The 19,553-nt window shown below is 40.0% G+C and overlaps 1 protein-coding gene across 2 annotated transcripts in view; it reads right to left on the bottom strand.

The window, feature by feature from the left end:
- Positions 1-19,553, bottom strand: part of LOC133657516 (cGMP-dependent protein kinase 2) — a 166,862-nt gene that overhangs the window by 111,273 nt on the left and 36,036 nt on the right. For both annotated transcript variants that reach the window (XM_062058951.1, XM_062058952.1), the window contains exons 4-5: positions 8,263-8,429; positions 5,553-5,666 (exon numbers count right to left, since the gene is read on the bottom strand). In XM_062058951.1, the coding sequence (XP_061914935.1) occupies positions 5,553-5,666; positions 8,263-8,429 (281 nt within the window). The remainder of the gene's footprint in view (positions 1-5,552; positions 5,667-8,262; positions 8,430-19,553) is intronic.

Here is a 19,553-nt window from a genome sequence, read left to right as displayed (position 1 = left end):
CCAACAGGTGCCTGGCACTGACCACGGACACAGTGGTCAAGATTCAACAGATTCATGACTGGACATAGCCCGTGCTTGGCCAGCCTTTACAGATGGGGCAGTTGCCGTAGCCCTCTGTGTGCTTGTGGAGAGAAGCAGACAATGGAACACATCTTTAAAGACTGCCCCTTACACATACTGGAGAATAGTCACTCTCCACACCAGACCAGGAGGGAACTGCTTGTCTAAAGGACTTTGCAATTGCTAAATAAATAAATAAATCTATAAATATGACATTTCAAATCTAAATGGTAAATTTGAAATATAAACAAAAATGTTAACGCTGCATGTTAAATCAAAGTCTTGAATCTAAATCTAAATATTAAATCTACAAATATGAACTGTTACATCTAAATCCCTAATATAGATCTAAATTGCAAATACAAATGGTAAATCTCAATGCTAAACTTAATTTTGAATATAAATGTTGACTCATAATGTTGATTCTAAATTTTAAATCTAAATGCTAAACCTAATTTTAACAATATACAGTATGTTGAATTCAAATGTTGATTCTAGATGTTAAATATAAATGTTAAATCTAAATGTTGGATCTAAACTTAAAATGTAAATGTTAACTTTAAACTTAAATGTTAAATGTAAATGCTAAAGTTAAATTACATTAAATGATGTCATACTTAAATGCTAAATCTAAAATCTAAATGTCAAATCCAAATGTTAAATTCAAATGTTGAACCTAAATGTTGAACCTAAATTCAAATGTTAAATCTGAATATCTTGCCAAGTGTAAAGGCAAATATTTAGAAAAATATTTAACATTTCGATTCACTTCAAATTATACTTCAAATGTCAAGAAAATTAGCTAAATGTGAGAAAACTGAGCTAAATCTTTAAAAATGTATCAACTACAAGAGTGTGATAACATGTTTACATCAGGCACCCCATACTTTTATCAATTTACAGTTTTGGTCAGTTACTACAATATCCATCCATCCATTTTCTACCGCTTGTCCCTTTTGGGGTGGCGGGGGGTGCTGGAGCCTATCTCAGCTGCATTCGGGCGGAAGGCGGAGTACACCCATAATAATAATAAAAAGTAAAAAAGATCAACAAAGCTAAATGCGTTGTTGTTAGCGGGGCTAACGAAAAAGCTAAATGCTAATCCACAAAGAAGCGCTAATAAGGAGTCTGTTAAGCTAGAACTAGCCAGCGCCAGGCTGGATAATCCCTGCACACATAGCAATTCTCTTAGAATAATATACAACTCACATAATGTTTTTTCTGCGTCAGAGGTGGACATGCATTTTACTGAGGTGGCAAACAATCTAAAAATTCCTGTCATATCAATTCCTAGATATGGTCGAAATTATTTAAAGTGCACTACGCATAATAAACGTAACATTATTAATATTGCTACTACGGATACTTTCGACAAAAACTCCTCAAAACAGCCCACTACCTATAATATGGGCTTTTTAAACATAAGGTCATTGTCTTCCAAAACGTTATTAGTTAATGACGTCATTAGAGACAACAATCTTGATGTCGTTGGTCTAGCCGAGACCTGGCTCAAACCAGACGAATTTTTTGCGCTGGGTGAGGCGTCTCCTCCTGGCTATACGGGAACGCATATTGCCCGTCCCATTAAAAGGGGTGGGGGTGTTGCACTAATATACAACAAAAACTTTAGCCTTACCTCGGACCTAAATAATAAATATAACTCGTTTGAGGTGCTTACTGTGAGGTTTGTCACACCGCTGCCTCTGCACCTGGCTGTCATCTACCGCCCCCCAGGGCCCTATTCGGACTTTATCAATTAATTTTCAGAGTTCGTTGCTGATCTAGTGACGCACGCCGACAATATAATCATAATGGGAGACTTTAACATCCATATGAATACCCCATCGGATCCTCCATGCGTGGCGCTCCAGACTATAATTGATAGCTGTGGTCTTACACAAATAATAAATGAACCCATGCATCGCAACGGTAATACGATAGATCTAGTGCTTGTCAGGGGTGTCACCACCTCTAAAGTTACGATACTCCCGTACACTAAAGTAATGTCCGATCATTACCTTATAAAATTCGAAGTTCTGACTCATTGTCAACAAACTAATAATAATAATAATAACTACTATAGCAGCCGCAACATTAATGCTGCCACAACGACGACTCTTACTGACCTACTGCCTTCGGTAATGGCACCATTCCCAAATTATGTGGGCTCTATTGATAACCTCACTAACAGCTTTAACGACGCCCTGCGCGACACCATTGATAGTGTAGCACCGCTAAAGCTAAAAAGGGCCCCTAAAAGGCGTACCCCATGGTTTACAGAAGAAACTAAAGCCCAGAAATTATCATGTAGAAAGCTGGAACGCAAATGGCGTGCGACTAAACTTGAGGTTTTCCATCAAGCATGGAGTGATAGTTTAATAACTTATAAACACATGCTTACCTCAGCTAAAGCTAAATATTACTCAAATCTCATCCACCTCAACAAAAATGATCCTAAATGTTTGTTTAGTACAGTAGCATCGCTAACCCAACAAGGGACTCCTCCCAGTAGCCCCACCCACTCAGCAGATGACTTTATGAATTTCTTTAATAAGAAAATTGAAGTCATTAGAAAAGAGATTAAAGACAATGCATCTCAGCTACAACTGGGTTCTATTAACACAGATACGACTGTATATACGACGGACACTGCCCTCCAAAATAGTTTCTCTCTCTTTGATGAAATAACATTGGAGAAATTGTTAAAATGTGTAAATGGGACAAAACAAACAACATGTTTACTTGACCCAATTCCTGGGAAACTTATCAAGGAGCTTTTTGTTTTATTAGGTCCATCAGTGTTAAATATTATAAACTTATCACTTTCCTCTGGTACTGTTCCCCTAGCATTCAAAAAAGCGGTTATTCATCCTCTACTCAAAAGACCTAACCTCGATCCTGACCTCATGGTGAACTACCGGCCGGTGTCCCACCTTCCGTTTATCTCGACAATTCTCGAAAAAATTGTCGCACAGCAGCTAAATGAACACTTAGCGTCTAACAATCTCTGTGAACCTTTTCAATCCGGTTTCAGGGCAAATCACTCTACGGAGACAGCCCTGGCAAAAATGACTAATGATCTATTGCTAACGATGGATTCTGATGCGTCATCTATGTTGCTGCTTCTTGATCTTAGCGCCGCTTTCGATACTGTGGATCATAATATTTTATTAGAGCGTATCAAAACGCGTATTGGGATGTCAGACTTAGCCTTGTCTTCGTTTAACTCTTATCTTACTGACAGGATGCAGTGTGTCTCCCATAACAATGTGACCTCGGACTATGTTAAGGTAACGTGCGGCGTCCCCCAGGGTTCAGTTCTTGGCCCTGCACTCTTTAGTATTTACATGCTGCCGCTAGGTGACATCATACGTAAATACGGTGTTAGCTTTCACTGTTATGCTGATGACACCCAACTCTACATGCCCCTAAAGTTGACCAACACGCCGGATTGTAGTCAGCTGCAGGCGTGTCTTTATGAAATTAAACAATGGATGTCCGCTAACTTTTTGCAACTCAACGCTAAGAAAACGGAAATGCTGATTATCGGTCCTGCTCAACACCGACATCTATTTAATAATACCACCTTAACATTTGACAACCAAACAATTAAACAAGGCGACTCGGTAAAGAATCTGGGTATTATCTTCGACCCAACTCTCTCGTTTGAGTCACACATTAAGAGTGTTGCATTTGAACATTTATATTGTTGATAATAAAGGTAAAGTATTGGTATTGTTTATTATCAATAGCACTATTTCTATTGGTATTCATATTGCTCCATTTTTAGTGTAATAATGCTCATTGTCATTTCTGTATTTTTTTATTTTTATTTTCGCTAACTGCTTATTTGCTATTACTTTTACCATCATATTTGTACATGTCGTATTTGCTGATGTTGCTCTGTTGTTGTTGTTGTGTTTGCTGTTGTTGTTTTTGTCTCTCTGTCTAATCCCCCTCTTGTCCCCACAATTCCCCCCTCTGTCTTCCTTTTTCTCTCTTTCTATCCCCTCCTGCTCCGGCCCGGCTGCACCAAATGATAATATAAACACATTTAATAAAGTCAAAATACAAGTAAGGCAACAAGAGAAGTATGCTACACTTCTCTTTTGTAAAGTAAATCTGAACAGCCGATATGGGCATCTACATCTGCTGTATGATTTGCCCGAGAAGCTGGGCAGGACATTAAAAAAAAAGAGTGAGTGACACCAACATCTATTTAATAATGCCACCTTAACATTTGACAACCAAACAATTACACAAGGCGACTCGGTAAAGAATCTGGGTATTATCTTCGACCCAACTCTCTCGTTTGAGTCACACATTAAGAGTGTTACTAAAACGGCCTTCTTTCATCTCCGTAATATCGCTAAAATTCGTTCCATCTTGTCCACTAGCGATGCTGAGATCATTATCCATGCGTTCGTTACATCTCGTCTCGATTACTGTAACGTTTTATTTTCGAGCCTCCCTATGTCTAGCATTAAAAGATTACAGATGGTACAAAATGCGGCTGCTAGACTTTTGACAAAAACAAGAAAGTTTGATCATATTACGCCTATACTGGCTCACTTGCACTGGCTTCCTGTGCACCTAGGATGCGACTTTAAGGTTTTACTACTTATGTATAAAATACTACACGGTCAAGCTCCTGCCTATCTTGCCGATTGTATTGTACCATATGTCCCGGCAAGAAATCTGCGTTCAAAGAACTCCGGCTTATTAGTGATTCCCAGAGCCCAAAAAAAGTCTGCGGGCTATAGAGCGTTTTCTATTCGGGCTCCAATATTATGGAATGCCCTCCCGGTAAAAGTTAGAGATGCTACCTCAGTAGAAGCATTTAAGTCTCATCTTAAAACTCATTTGTATACTCTAGCATTTAAATAGACTCCCTTTTTAGACCAGTTGATCTGCCGTTTCTTTTCTTTTCTTTTATACTCTGCTCCGGGGTGGACCGCTAGCCTGTTCATCGGATGGGGACATCTCTACGCTGCTGACCCGTCTCCACTCGGGATGGTTCCTGCTGGCCCCACCATGGACTGGACTTTCGCTGATGTGTTGGACTTTCACAATATTATGTCAGACCCACTCGACATCCATTGCTTTCGGTCTCCCCTAGAGGGGGGGGGGGGGGGGGGGGGGTTACCCACATATGCGGTCCTCTCCAAGGTTTCTCATAGTCATTCACATTGATGTCCCACTGGGGTGAGTTTTCCTTGCCCGTATGTGGGCTCTGTACCGAGGATGTCGTTGTGGCTTGTACAGCCCTTTGAGACACTTGTGATTTAGGGCTATATAAATAAACATTGATTGATTGATTGATTGAACATTATCTAACCCTGTGTTCATCTGGCTTGGCATATACAGTAAATGTTTGCACTGCATAACACTGTGAGGTATGTTAAATATTTTACTGCTATTTGGCTGAAAAAATTTAGGGATAGTCAAAAAAACAATGTGATCTTTTAAAGCAGATTAGTATCGTCACTGACCTTTTACAGTGGCTGTTCTCTTGCAATTATACAGTATAGCCAGTTCTCCAAATGCTGTTCCAGGACGCATCTCACCAAGCAACTTCCCACTCTGGATGACTTCCAGCAAGCCATCTGAAATGTACAACATCCTAAGCAACTTTCACTTTGCATACCCAAATAATGCTCACAGACTTATGAGCCAGTTTTATAATTATTATAAGCATATGGTACTCAAAAACAAACTTTTGAAAAAGGAAATATTGTATGAATAACAATACATTCAAATGTAGTACACACCACTACAGTAGTTTTGTGAAATAATTTTAAAATGGGACGGCGTGATGAAGTTGGTAGAGTGGCCGTGCCAGCAATCGGAGGGTTGCTGGTTACTGGGGTTCAATCCCCACCTTCTACCATCCTAGTCACGTCCGTTGTGTCCTTGGGCAAGACACTTCACCCTTGCTCCTGATGGCTGCTGGTTAGCGCCTTGCATGGTAGCTCCCGCCATCAGTGTGTGAATGTGTGTGTGAATGGATGAATGTGGAAATATTGTCAAAGCGCTTTGAGTACCTTGAAGGTAGAAAAGCGCTATACAAGTATAACCCATTTATTTATTTATTATAAAATAATGTAAAGCATTTACCCTAGATAGTAGACTTCTACTGTATCTCCTTCCAACTGCTTCTCCATCAAACAGACTATCTGCAGCTTCTTCGTGAAAGTTTTTGGTGGATTTTATTCTTTAATTTATGAATATCATCCACTTTTTCTTCTCAGCACTGTCCTTCATAGTCACTTTTTTATTCCCATGCTTGGAAAAACAAAGTTCTGTCAATCTCTGGTTATAAGCTAATTCTAGTAAGTAAGACAGGATGGTATGGTCAAATCTTACAGGGTTCACTGCAACATTGGGGAGGCTCATAAGTTGACTATCCGCTTGCAACCTAATGCATAAAAATTTGTCAAAAGACAGCTCCTATCCAGAAAAACTTGTAAGCTGGGGCACTCTTATCTCGAGGTACCAATGTAAATTGAAAATGAATTGAACGTTCAGAAAGCGTCTCAGAAAAGCTCATCTGCATGTTCGACATCCACATTGTGGTCTCGATATGACTGCAGTTCATCGCTGTAACCAAATTAAGTGCAAAATGCCCACATTTGATGGCTTCTAGCAGACTGGACAAGTTTTGGTTCCATGTAAAAATCCCAGTTCTCATCTTGCAGAAGCGTGTACATATGATATTGGGTAAGGTGAAATGAGTTTGAATGATCCACACAGCAACACACTTGCTAGCTCAGTACTTCCGCGGTCTGCAATTATTAAGTTTTGTTGACTTTGTTCAATAACCATTAATCGTAGTAAATTACATGCCTGCATACATTACATTTACTTAAAAGGGTCATATTATGCAAGACCCATTTCTCTTGCCTGTTGGCATGTGTTTTTGGAAAAACCCGTAAGTGCCGAAAAATTACTATTCAAACCATATTTATAAAACAATTTAGAACAAGGTTCCAAAATGAGCTGTTTAAGATTTGCCCTGACTTGTGACGTATGACAACTTCTGACATATCTGCATACATAGTAAATTTTAGTGAATCCGCATTTTTTTTTTCTCTAGTGGTATGTTTATTTAACCAAAAATCCTGTTATTGATTGCATCTATCTTAACTTTAGAGTCTGTTTTACTAACCGCCAACATTATACAGAAGGGTTTTCCCAGAAAATACATTTAATGGCGGCTTTAGTGCCTACTACTGGTGGATACAATGAAGCTGTATTTATAAACAATATAGGTGAATCTCAAAAATTGTGAATATTGTGCAAAGGTTTGTTTATTCCAGAAATTAGATTTACAAAGTGAAACTAATATATGACATAGGCTCATAACATGCAACTCAAGAAATGTTAACCTTCCTTTTTACATCATTTTGATTGTTATAGTTTATGAAAACCTTCAATTGAAAATCTCAGAAAAATTTTGGGTTTTAAAAAACATGATCATCAAAACAGATACAGGCTTGACATGTCTCACTTTGCATTCATTGAGTTTATATCATATATTAGTTTCATATTCGAAGTTGTCTAGCTGATAAGAATAAACGTTTGCACGATATTACATTTTTTTTAGTTTCACACGTATATAACAGTATGTAATAACTGTGTTTAACTGAACACTATTGCAGTCTTAAGCAGCTCATTTGGTAATATAAACAAGTATCAAATTATTATATTTGCATATCGCGTACATATAGTCTCCAAGGAAGAAATGTATTAAAGTACCCAGAAACAAACGTGTCCGCATCATTCAATTTACTGCAACATGAGCTCAACTTCATGACTTATTGTGACTAGTAGGTGTCACTAAAAATAAATTACCATTTCACTTCAAGTAAAAGACAACATAAGTATGTCATAAGGTTAAGTGTTTTTCATAGCTACCCTTGTTCTGTTTGAGTAATTTCACTTGATCAAATGTTTTCGAACATTCCACACTACAGAAAAACAAAAATATCTACTAGGATTCTTGCTTATATCATATCAGATTAATATTAGCATCAACCACTACTCAAGGTTTAAAAATCGGCATTGTATCGGGAGAGGAAAAAGTTGTATCTGGACACCCCTACATGCAAATGTGCTTATAATTTTTCAGTAAAAACCAAACATAAAATAGACTGTTCATAAAATACATCTATCTTTGCTTCACATGGATAGTGAGCTCACCTGCTAGCACGTAGAGGTAGTTTCCAGATTCACCCTCCTGAATGACGAGCTGTCCTTCAGTGTAAACATTCTCATACATGCAGTTCGCCATCTCCCTCAAGTGTTGCGGCTCTAGTCTTTTCAAAAAGTCGTTCTTCATGAAGGCGTCATTCATCATCTTTATAGTCCTAGTATGAAAAGAAGACGCACAAAAGGTGAACATGCTAAAAATACATTTTCAGTTTGCATTGGAAGAGTTCAGGCTCTTCTCTGTGTTTGTGTGGGTTTTCTCCTGGCCCTGCAGCGTTAATGTATCTAACAAAAGCATTTGACAGAAAATCATAATATCTTAATTAACATATTAGAACGGTACAGCATCAGAGGGCTGGTCGTAAACTAGTTAAGAAGCTACTTAACTAACAGAAACACAGAAGATAATAGAAATGATATAAGACAAAAAGTGATAAATAAAGTGATAGTCTGTTTTTTGTCAAACTATCTTTAAATCTCAGTAAAACTAAAATAGTGTTATTTGTTAGTAGTCAAACACAAATACAAAAAGACATAGTAGACATTAAAAGGGTGAAAGAAATCACATTTTTGGGTATCATAATAGACGATAAAATTAACTGGAGATCTCACGTAAAACAATGTACAACATAAAGAGGCAAGAAATATGTCAATAAAGAATAAAGAAAAATATGTTCTGGACCAAAAATTCCTACATATTTTCTACTGCTCGCTAGTGTTACCATATCTGAGTTATTGTGCAGAAATATGGGAACATAATTACAAAAGTACAATTCAGTCACTAACTTTGTTATGAAAGATGTCAGTTAGACATTCAAACCCTTTATTTATTGAATCAAAAATATTTAAATGAAATGACTTAGTGCAAAATTATGTAGAAAACAAACGAAAACATGCTACCCAGAAATGTACAACCATTCTTCTCAACAAAAGAGGAGAAATATAACCTTAACTAAAAATCTGATTTAAACCATTTGTATGCACGTACAAGACTTAAAACTTTTAGTATATCAGTATGTGGAATTAAATTATGGAATGGATTCAGCAAAGAAGTCAAAGTACTAATATGATCTACCGTAGTTTAAGAAACTGTTCAAACTCAAATTGTTTACAAAGTACAAAGAAGAATAATATTAATTAACACCTTGGACCTTAACAAATAGATAATGTTAATCATCTCATGTTATGAAACAAAAATCCTCAGATATTTATTCATGAGAACTTTAATTATTGTCTATGTATTTAATAATCACGCAGGTACTCATTTGTCTATTTATTAATAAATTGATGTATCTATTTATTCACTGTAATGTTACAAACGTGTTAAAACTGCTGTGATACAAAAAGGATTAGAACTAAATAAACTCTGCTTCTTCAACCTCTTTTTTTGGACATGATGTAATGACAAACTGGATATATGTCCTGTATCATATTGTAATTGTATGTATGTTCAAAATAAACTGACACCATTACCGTAAGCATAACTACACAACAGGGGTTTCAAACCCCAACGCGGTGGGGCCGAGTTGGTACATGAAAACAATGTTTGACTTTTGAGTCTTTGTATTTTGTGTAGGTTATCATTAATAATCTGCGAGGATTACAATCTGACTCTGACAGAGCATGTCAGTCCCTGCACATCAGCAGCACGTTCACACACACAGACAAACATGCACACATATCCAGTTATAGCGACAGGGTTAATTTTTTTTTCGTTTGGTTATAGAACTATCAGTTTTATTCAGTTGAACAGTCGAAGGTCGGGTCTTTTGGAAGAAATAACAATTATTTATTTTAAACTCGCCACAGGTAAATGTTGCAATGTTGGCCTTACTCCTGCAAAAGCATTGTAGAAGAATAGGTTCTGTAAAAGTGAGCCCTAATGAAGAATTTTTCACTCTTTATAGCAAAAGGGCAGACAAGACAATGTGTCCAAAAGTGTTCACGAAAGGGGGAACCAGTCCACAAAAAAGGGAAATGATGTCCCATTCATCAATGACTGAAATGTTGTTAAAAGGATGTGTTTTTGACTGATTGATTGAGACTTTTATTAGTAGGTTGCACAGTGAAGTACATATTCCGTACAATTGACCACTAAATGGTAACACCCGAATAAGTTTTTCAACTTGTTTAAGTCGGGGTCCACTTAAATTGATTCATGATACAGATATATACTATCATATATACTATCATCATAATACAGTCATCACACAAGATAATCACATTGAATTATTTACATTATTTACAATCAGGGGTGTGGAGGGGGGGGGGGTATGGACATCAAGTAGTGGACAGAGAGTGAGAGAGAGAGAGAGAGAGAGAGAGAGAGAGAGAGAGAGAGAGAGAGAGAGAGAGAGAGAGAGAGAGAGAGAGAGAGAGATCAGAAGGCATAAGAAAAAGAAAAAGTATCTGCATTTGATTGTTTACATTTGATTATTAGCAATCCGGGGAGGGTGTTAGTTTAGGGTTGTAGCTGCCTGGAGGTGAACTATTATTGCGGTTTTGAAGGAGGATAGAGATGCCCTTTCTTTTATACCTGTTGGGAGCGCATTCCACATTGATGTGGCATAGAAAGAGAATGAGTTAAGACCTTTGTTAGTTCGGAATCTGGGTTTAACGTGGTTAGTGGAGCACCCCCTGGTGTTGTGGTTATGGCGGTCATTTACGTTAAGGAAGTAGTTTGACATGTACTTCGGTATCAGGGAGGTGTAGCGGATTTTATAGACTAGGCTCAGTGCAAGTTGTTTAACTCTGTCCTCCACCTTGAGCCAGCCCACTTTAGAGAAGTGGGTAGGAGTGAGGTGGGATCTGGGGTGGAGGTCTAGAAGTAACCTGACTAGCTTGTTCTGAGATGTTTGGAGTTTAGATTTGAGGGTTTTGGAGGTGCTAGGGTACCAGGAGGTGCATGCGTAATCGAAAAAGGGTTGAACGAGAGTTCCCGCCAGAATCCTCAAGGTGCTTTTGTTGACCAGAGAGGAAATTCTGTAGAGAAATCTCGTTCGTTGGTTAACCTTTTTGATTACCTTGGTTGCCATTTTATCACAGGAAAGGTTAGCCTCTAGAATGGAACCTAGGTAGGTGACCTCATCTTTCCTGGTGATGACACTGTCACCTACTTTTATGGTGAAGTCATTGACTCTCTTAAGTTTGATGTGGGACCCAAACAGGATGGATTCTGTTTTACCCAAGTGGATGGATAGCTTCTTGTCAGCGAGCCAGGTGCAAGTTCTACAGAGCTCAGCACTGAGGATTTTCTCCACCTGTGACTTGTCCTTGCCGGATACCAGCAAGGCAGAGTCATCCGCAAACAAAAACAATTCACAGTCGCATGCCGATGACATGTCGTTTATGTATATTAGGAACAGTAAAGGTCCCAATATACTGCCTTGGGGGAGTCCACAGCTCACCGAAAGGGGGGGGGGGGGGGGGGGACGGTGCCGTTCACCTCTACCACCTGCTCCCTCCCCTCCAAGTAAGATTGCATCCAGCTCCAAGAGGTTATGTTAAATCCGATTGCTCTGAGTTTATCCAACAGTATAGCGTGGTTAACGGTGTCAAAGGCCTTCTGAAGGTCCAGCATGACCATGCCGCAGTATTTGCCCGCGTCCACCTCATGTTTGATGTGGTCGGTCAGATAGAGAAGGCATGTGTCAGTGGAGTGGTTAGTTCTGAAGCCGGATTGGAATTTATACATGAGTTTATTAGTGGCAAGGTAACTATCCACCTGTTCATAAACTATTTTCTCCATTACTTTCGAAATGGAGCTGAGAATAGAAACAGGTCGGTAGTTGCCAGGTTCCAATTTGCTTCCTTTTTTAAAGAGGGGAGTTACTCTTGCTATCTTAAAATCTTTTGGTACTTGGCCTTGTGTAATTGATAGGTTTATTATGTGCGTGATGATCGGGGCAATGATGGAGGCAGAGTCCCTGAGGAATCTGGAGGGAATATTATCAAGGCCGGTGGCCTTGTTAGGGTGGAGCGCGCTCAATTTTTTAAACACCTCATCAGCTGTGACCATTTGCAATTTGAAATCATCGTTGGATACTCCTAGCTTTCTGTAGAAGGCTTTAATGTGTTCTACACCAAAACGACCAGAGTGGTGGGACAGCTTGTTGACAAGAGTTGCGGCTATGCTGGTGAAAAAGATGTTAAGTCTGCTAGCTACCTCCATTTTGTCTGTAATGAGGGAGTCACCCTCCTTGATGCTGATGTTGGTGAGTCTTGTTTTAAGTTTCTGGCTGCAACCAGGAAGCTGGTTGTTGAGAATTTTCCAGAGCTCACGTGGCTTATTCGTGTTTTCCTCTATTTTGTCGTTAATGTAATTTTTTTTTAAGGATTTAGTCAGGTTGGTTGACTTATTTCTTAATTTATTGCATTGCTTTTTGAGAGTTGAAAGGAGTAATTTGAGGTTGATATTATTGGGTTGTTTATCTACTTCTGTTTTACATTTTTGGTATTCAGAGTATTTCCTGTCTCTGTCTTTTATGGCAGCTAATAGGTCCGGATTCATCCATGGTTCCGAGCGGGCTTTGATCCTGACTGTTTTCACGGGAGCCATGTCATTTAGTATCTTTAGTAACGCCGTTTTGAAGCGATCCCAAGCAACATCGACCAGGTTGCTCGCGAGCACAGGGGACCAGTCCCACTCATCTAATTTTAAATTGAAATTGTCATTGGAGTATTTTTTGAGGGATCTGGATTGGGCTGTTATGTGGCCATTGGCTTTAGGTTTAGCTATTTTACGGGTGCAGAAGGTTAGATAGTGGTCGCTAAGACCACAGATCATGACCCCACTATTTTTCATTTTAGGCCGGTCTGAAGTGAGAATGAGATCTATGGTTGATTGGGTGGAATCACACACCCTTGTGGGTAGCGCTATTAGCTGGGAAAGACCGTGCAGATTACAAAACTTGCTGAAGGATCTGAAGACAGGCGCATCTTTGCGTTGAATATCTGTGTTCAGATCCCCAGTTATAATTTTCTCCATGTTGTCTGTCCCTGCCAAGCATTCTTCCAAAGCCCCATAGAAATCACTCTGATTAAGGGGGTCTATAAACAGTCCCTATTAGTTCCGGCTTAGCGTTTTTAAATTTGATTTCCGCCCACACAGATTCCAGGTCATTGTGGTTAAGATCAGTGCGAGTTATGTATTTAATATCCTGGTGAATATACATACAAACGCCCCCACCATGTTTATTCCTATCCTTTCTGATAACCGAAAAGTTTTGTATTTCTATCTCTGAGTCAGAAATACTTTGATCAAATTTGGTTTCAGAGAAACACAAGATTTTTACCTTCGTGTTGAGGAACATTTCTCTGATTTGGTCGAGTTTGGCTCCAGAGAGGCTGTTCACATTAAGGTGGATGATGTGTAGTCCACTGGAACCAAAAAGAGCATCAGAGTCCGCTGTGTTGTGGTACTGACCAGAAAAATTGTTGGTTATTATTGCTGTTGCAGTTGAAGAGCAAGGAGAGAGAGGAGAGAGAGAGAGAGGCATATTGATCGTCCTCCAGGTGAAGGGGGAGGGAGAGAAAGGGGGAGGGGAGGGAGAGGGAGGAGGAGGCCAGGTAGGGTTGCTGGGGGATGGGTTGGGTTTCCTTTTGGCGGGCTTTTTTGAAGACAAAGAGAAAGAGAATAACGAAAATGTTTGTGTAAAGGCGCCTCTAAATCCTGTGTATGCCGCGTCCTCGACCGTCTGGGACCGGGGAGAGGCCGCGTGGACCCCCGCCATCTCGTGCAGTTCCCCGCAATCACCGATGTCTGGGTCGCCGTCCACCGCAACCGCCGCGTCGTTCACCGCCGCTGAGTCGCTGCCTTCTCTGATGACCGGGTCGTCCTCCACCGCCGCCGCCGAGCCTCCGACCGTGACGATGAACGGGGCGAAGTCCTCCGCCGAGCCGCCGACCGCTGGAGCACAGGTGAGCTTGAGCTGAGATGAGCCGGTAGCCGAGTTAGCTTCGATGGCGACGCTAGCAGTAGCATTGCTAGTCTTCGCCAGTCGGGACAACATTAACCGTGTTGTTGCAGGTCCAGGGTTGAGTTCAGTGTCTCCTGATAGTAGAAGTAATAGTAGTATTATTGACTTTCTGTCTATCCTTCCAGTCAGGGGCATGTTTCTTCTGCCTCGATGTGCAGACAAGCATGATGCTAACACGTTAGCTCCAAAGCCAAGGTGCTTCGCCGATGTATTGTCGTGGAGATAAAAGTCACTGTGTATGTCCATTTCGCGTTCTCGACTCTCATTTTCAAGAGGGTAGAGTATCCGAGGAGGTTTAAAATATAAATCCGTGATCCACAGTAGAAAAAGGAGGAAGTGTGGGATAATCCGAGCAGTTGTTTGGATTCCCGATCGGGAGCGAAAGAGGGTGCGACCGCTCATCTCGCCGTCTCGTCGGGAAAAAGCTAAAGTGTAGCTAAAGTGTAGTCTGAATATAAATGATTGTAAATAATAAATTTAAGGCTAGTTCCTCCTTTTTAAGACTTTAACCTTTGTACCATGTTTCTTTAGCTATGTGAGTACAGCTTAAACGTTTGGCTAGATTTGGAGTCATCATTCTTTCTGTGATTATAGGTATCACAGCGCACATTAAAATCCCCAAAACAACCGATGGCAGCTTGAAGGTCTGAAGTGGCAGCCAGACATGTGTGTGGGTGTTCTTCCTTTAGTAGTCAAATGAAGTTCCAGACAAGTGTGAATTTAAGTGTATATTGGCTATAATAGACTAACAACACCAATTCTGAATCTTTTTTTATTGTCAATTATTAATTACTTTTTGAAAATTAGTTTTATTCCCAATTCTGGTTATTTATTATTTTTGCTGTCTTTGCATCATGGGTTTGTTGTTGTTGCACTGTCTTTCCACAATAAATATCATTTGCAGATTCCAACCTGACTCCTTGTTTGTGACTAGAGCCCTGTCACATATGGTGTCAGAAGTGGGATGACTCTGCCTGGATCACTGCACTCATCAGCTGGACATTAGGTGTGAAGAGGGTTCAGGCACAATACAATTGGCCCAGTGTGAGTAAAATCTTAAACAGGGAGTGTGTGTTTGATGAATTCCACATCACACAAATGACGCATTCATTGTGAAAAGCAGCTGCTGCATTGATCAGAGTGTTGTGGACAAGCAGAGCAACGTGGTTTGTGTAATTGAAGGCCGTAATGATTTTGTCTACATTTAAATCCTGTCTGCTTTTGTTTTGGTATGATTATGCTGCATGTCACATTTGCATACGTAGCGTAGGCGGTTTGGCTACTTTCATTTTCCTGGCAATGATATTCTGTTGGGGTTGTTAATACGCTGGCCCGACATCATGTATCGTGTTCATTTTGACCAATAACTTTATTTTAGTCCTACTGTAGTTTTCTAAAATTATTCAATTTGAGTCAACTACATTTCACATTTTGGTCACATTAACTTTAGTCAACTAAAATATAAAGTATAGAGGCCCTTTTCCACTGTTGGAACTTTCCAATTACCCAGGTAAATACAAACGTACAATAGTCCACTGTGTTTCCACCAGTTAAAACAGTTCTACCGGGAACTACTTGGCACTCAGCATTAAAGGTTGAAATTGGGGGTTAAATCACCAAAATTATTCCAGAGCCCGGCAACCGCTGCTGCTCACTGCTCCCCTCACCTTTCAGGGGGGTGAAACAAGGGGATGGGTCAGATGCAGAGGTTAATTTCACACCAAGTGTGTGTGTGACTATCAGTGGTACTTTAACTTTAACTAATATGGTCCTTAGTCGCTAGGTGGGACATTTTAGCTAACATTACAGAATGCCGGACAATTTGTTTATTTCTTATTTCTTGTGTATTTCTACTACAACACGCTTGACAAAAGGAGATAAAGAAGAACGATAGGAACGTTAGAATTGCAAGAAAACTTTGTGTGAATTATGTGGGCTGAAGAACGTGACTCGTGGAACTATCTTGCTGTGTTTTTACTCAGCCGTAGCGTTTCAATTACCATATTTTTCGGACTATAAGGCGCACTTAAAATCCTTTAATTTTCTCAAAAATCGACAGTGAGCCTTGTAACCCGGTGTGCCTAATGTACAGCATAATTCGTGTTGTGCTTACCGACCTCGAAACAATTTTATTTGGCACATTGGCACATGGTGAAATGATAAGTGTGACCAGTAGATGGCCGTCATACATAAGAGAGACGTGTAAACTGCAAGATGACTCCAGTAAACAACACCAACATTTTAAATGTTCTATTGAGAATATAGAACATTACACACCGCGCTCAAAAATCTGTCAACATGTTTTTAGTACGACTTCGGTAAGCTATGAAGCCGCACCGCTTGATGGATTGTCGGCGCATTAAACATACAAGTATTATTATGGTGCATGTATAAGGACCGCAAAATGGCACCTATTAGCAGACATATTACCTGCCGTTTTGTTTCGCAATATTATGCAAAACCAACTTTTCTTACCTTCTGGTACCTGCTGATGTGTATTTGGGATCTGCATAAGTCCTGAAAATGTGCGCGTGTCCGCCATTGTAGTCCGTGCTGACACCGTAGTCATAAGCTTCTTCTTTTTCTCTACCTTCTTATGTGGCATTCATCTTCCGCTGTTGCCATTTCTAATATAAAGTAGCAAAACGTTCTTACTTATATCTGTCACTAATCCGTGTTAGTGAGCATTTCTTCTTTGCCAAGACAATTCATCCCACCTCACAGATTGTGGCATATCAAGATGCTGATTAAACAGCATGATTATTGCACAGGTGTGCCTTAGGCTGCCCACGATAAAAGTCCACTTTAAAATGTGCTTACACTTCTGAGCCTCATTAGCTCATTTGTCCAAGTTGTTTTGCCAAAGTTAGTAATTAGTCTTTGCCATTAAGTTTATTGTGCCAATATTGTATTTTATACAAAATGTTTATATTTTAAGTATTGCACTTATTCATACTTGCCAACCCTCCCGTTTTTAGCGGGAGAATCCCGGTATTCAGCGCCTCTCCCGACAACCTCCCGGCAGAGATTTTCTCCCGACAAACTCCCGGTATTCAGCCGGAGCTGGAGGCCACGCCCCCTCCAGCTCAATGCGGACCTGAGACTTGAGTGGGACAGCCTGTTCTCACGTCCGCTTTCCCACAATATAAACAGCTTGCCTGCCCAATCATAACATCTAGGGCTTTTAGAGAGTGCACAACTGCGCACACAACAAGGAGACGAAGCAGAAGAACGAGGAAATTACAGACATGGCGGCCGAAATTATATACTCATCATGACCGGAGAAGTTAAACAGGACAATACTGCCATCTAATGGCTAGCCACCGGAACACTGAAATTCAAGTATTTTTTATTTTTTTTCTATGTAAATAAAATAAATATATATATATATAGCTAGAATTCACTGAAAGTCAAGTATTTCATATATACTGTATATATATATATATATATACATATACATATATATATATATATATATATATATATATATATATATATATATATATAAAAATATACAGTGTTGGGTTAGTTATTGAAAACCAGTAACTAGTTACAATTACTAGTTACTTAATTTCAAAAGTAACTCAGTTACTAACTCAGTTACTTACACCAAAAAGTAATGCGTTACTGTGAAAAGTAACCATTTAGTTACTTCTTTTTTTCTTCTTTTTTTTTTTAAAGCTCCCATTAATGCCCTTTTAGCCTTCATTTCAGTACTGTTATTGCACTAGAGAATAATACAATCTGTTGACCAACTTGACATGCATTTGTATCTTCCTTTTAACATAATTAATGAAAAACAGTGCAACCTAAAAAGGCATTCTCCTTTCTTTAAACTTGGACCAATGACCATTAATAAAAAACAACTGAAAGTGCAACATAAGAAGGCACATCATCTTCCTTGAAACATAGGTAGTGAAATAAAGCCTGACATCTGGAGTGATGCTGCTGTCTTCCACACATGGGAGTCATGAATTGTAGAATCCTTGTTTTCAGTGGCAGGATCATTGACACAGATGGTGAAGTTTCAGTGCTCAGTAGAGATGTAACACTTTTGAGGGGTTTAAGCACCTGGAGGACCTCCTCTGCCACTCTCACATCATCATCAGACAGGTTGATGATGTCTTTGACATTTGTCTGCAGGGTGTTGTGGGTCAATGCAGAGTACAGAGCTGCCTGCTGCTGCAACATATCATAAGTGGAGTTCCACCTCGTTGGGATATCATGTATGAGCTTTATGAGTAGGCAGCTTTAGCATTTTTTGCTTTGTCTTAAGCACATGAGCAGCTGTTGTGCTAGGAAACCTCCTTCCTGATCCTCTCAAGGAGGCGCTCCATCCTATTGACTGAGATGTGATGCCAAATTCACTGCATGTGCAACGCACCTATCCGTGGTCCCAATCCTGCCTCATTCACTGCATGTATGTGATTTTTGGCATTATCACGTGACTTGGATATCTTTATCCTCCATTCCTCCACTGCTTGTGTCAGTACCTGCGCAAGGTGACTCTCGTAGAGGGGGCGTGTCTGCTCATCTGCCAGTCTGCTGTGATGAAGTGAGCGCTTATCGTCACATTGTTTCCCTGGACGTCCAGGTGGACGTTCCCCAGGACGTCCACCCTTCTGTCATGAGCGCAACAGACGATGCTCGGGATCAGAGCCGGCCCAAGGCATAAGCGTACTAAGCGCTTGCTTAGGGCCCCGCGGCCACCAGGGGGCCCCCAAAAGCAATTAAAAAAAATTCTTATTTTTTTTTTTTTGCATGTACGAGTCTGAGTCAGACTCGTACATGGCAGTGATTAGTATTAATAACAAAGTCGGCCGTCAGATTTCTTACAGAGATGTCATAAATGACTTTGCCTCCAGAAAAGCCAGGAAGCACAGCAGGCACGTGCACACATAGGGCCCTATGGGTGCTCGAGCCCCTGCCCTTTTTTGCCTCATCTTAAAAAGTGCCCTCTGCCTGTGTGTGTGTGTTTTTTTTCCTTTAAACAACATTAATAAATTCCTGTCAGAGATGTAAAAAAAAAACAGCGGTACAAAAACTCCACGTTTTCTTGTAATACCGGGTGAGTGAGTGAGTAAGTGAGAGGAGAGAGAGCCAAGTTACTGCGCCCCTGAGACGTGACAGTGGAGCAAGTTGAACCTGTGAGTTATGGACTAGTCGCCGTCCACTTATTCAGCATCTAATATGGGTAATATTTCAGAAAAACGCTGTATTATTCTATTATTCAATGTGTCAGCTTCTGTTTTTGCCGGACGTCGGAGCACGGCGCATCAATTGAGCACGGCACATCAAGTCCGC

This window comes from Entelurus aequoreus, linkage group LG09 (assembly GCF_033978785.1).
Source record: "Entelurus aequoreus isolate RoL-2023_Sb linkage group LG09, RoL_Eaeq_v1.1, whole genome shotgun sequence".
NCBI classification, from domain to species: domain Eukaryota; kingdom Metazoa; phylum Chordata; class Actinopteri; order Syngnathiformes; family Syngnathidae; genus Entelurus; species Entelurus aequoreus.
This window is presented reverse-complemented; position numbering and strand designations above follow the sequence as displayed.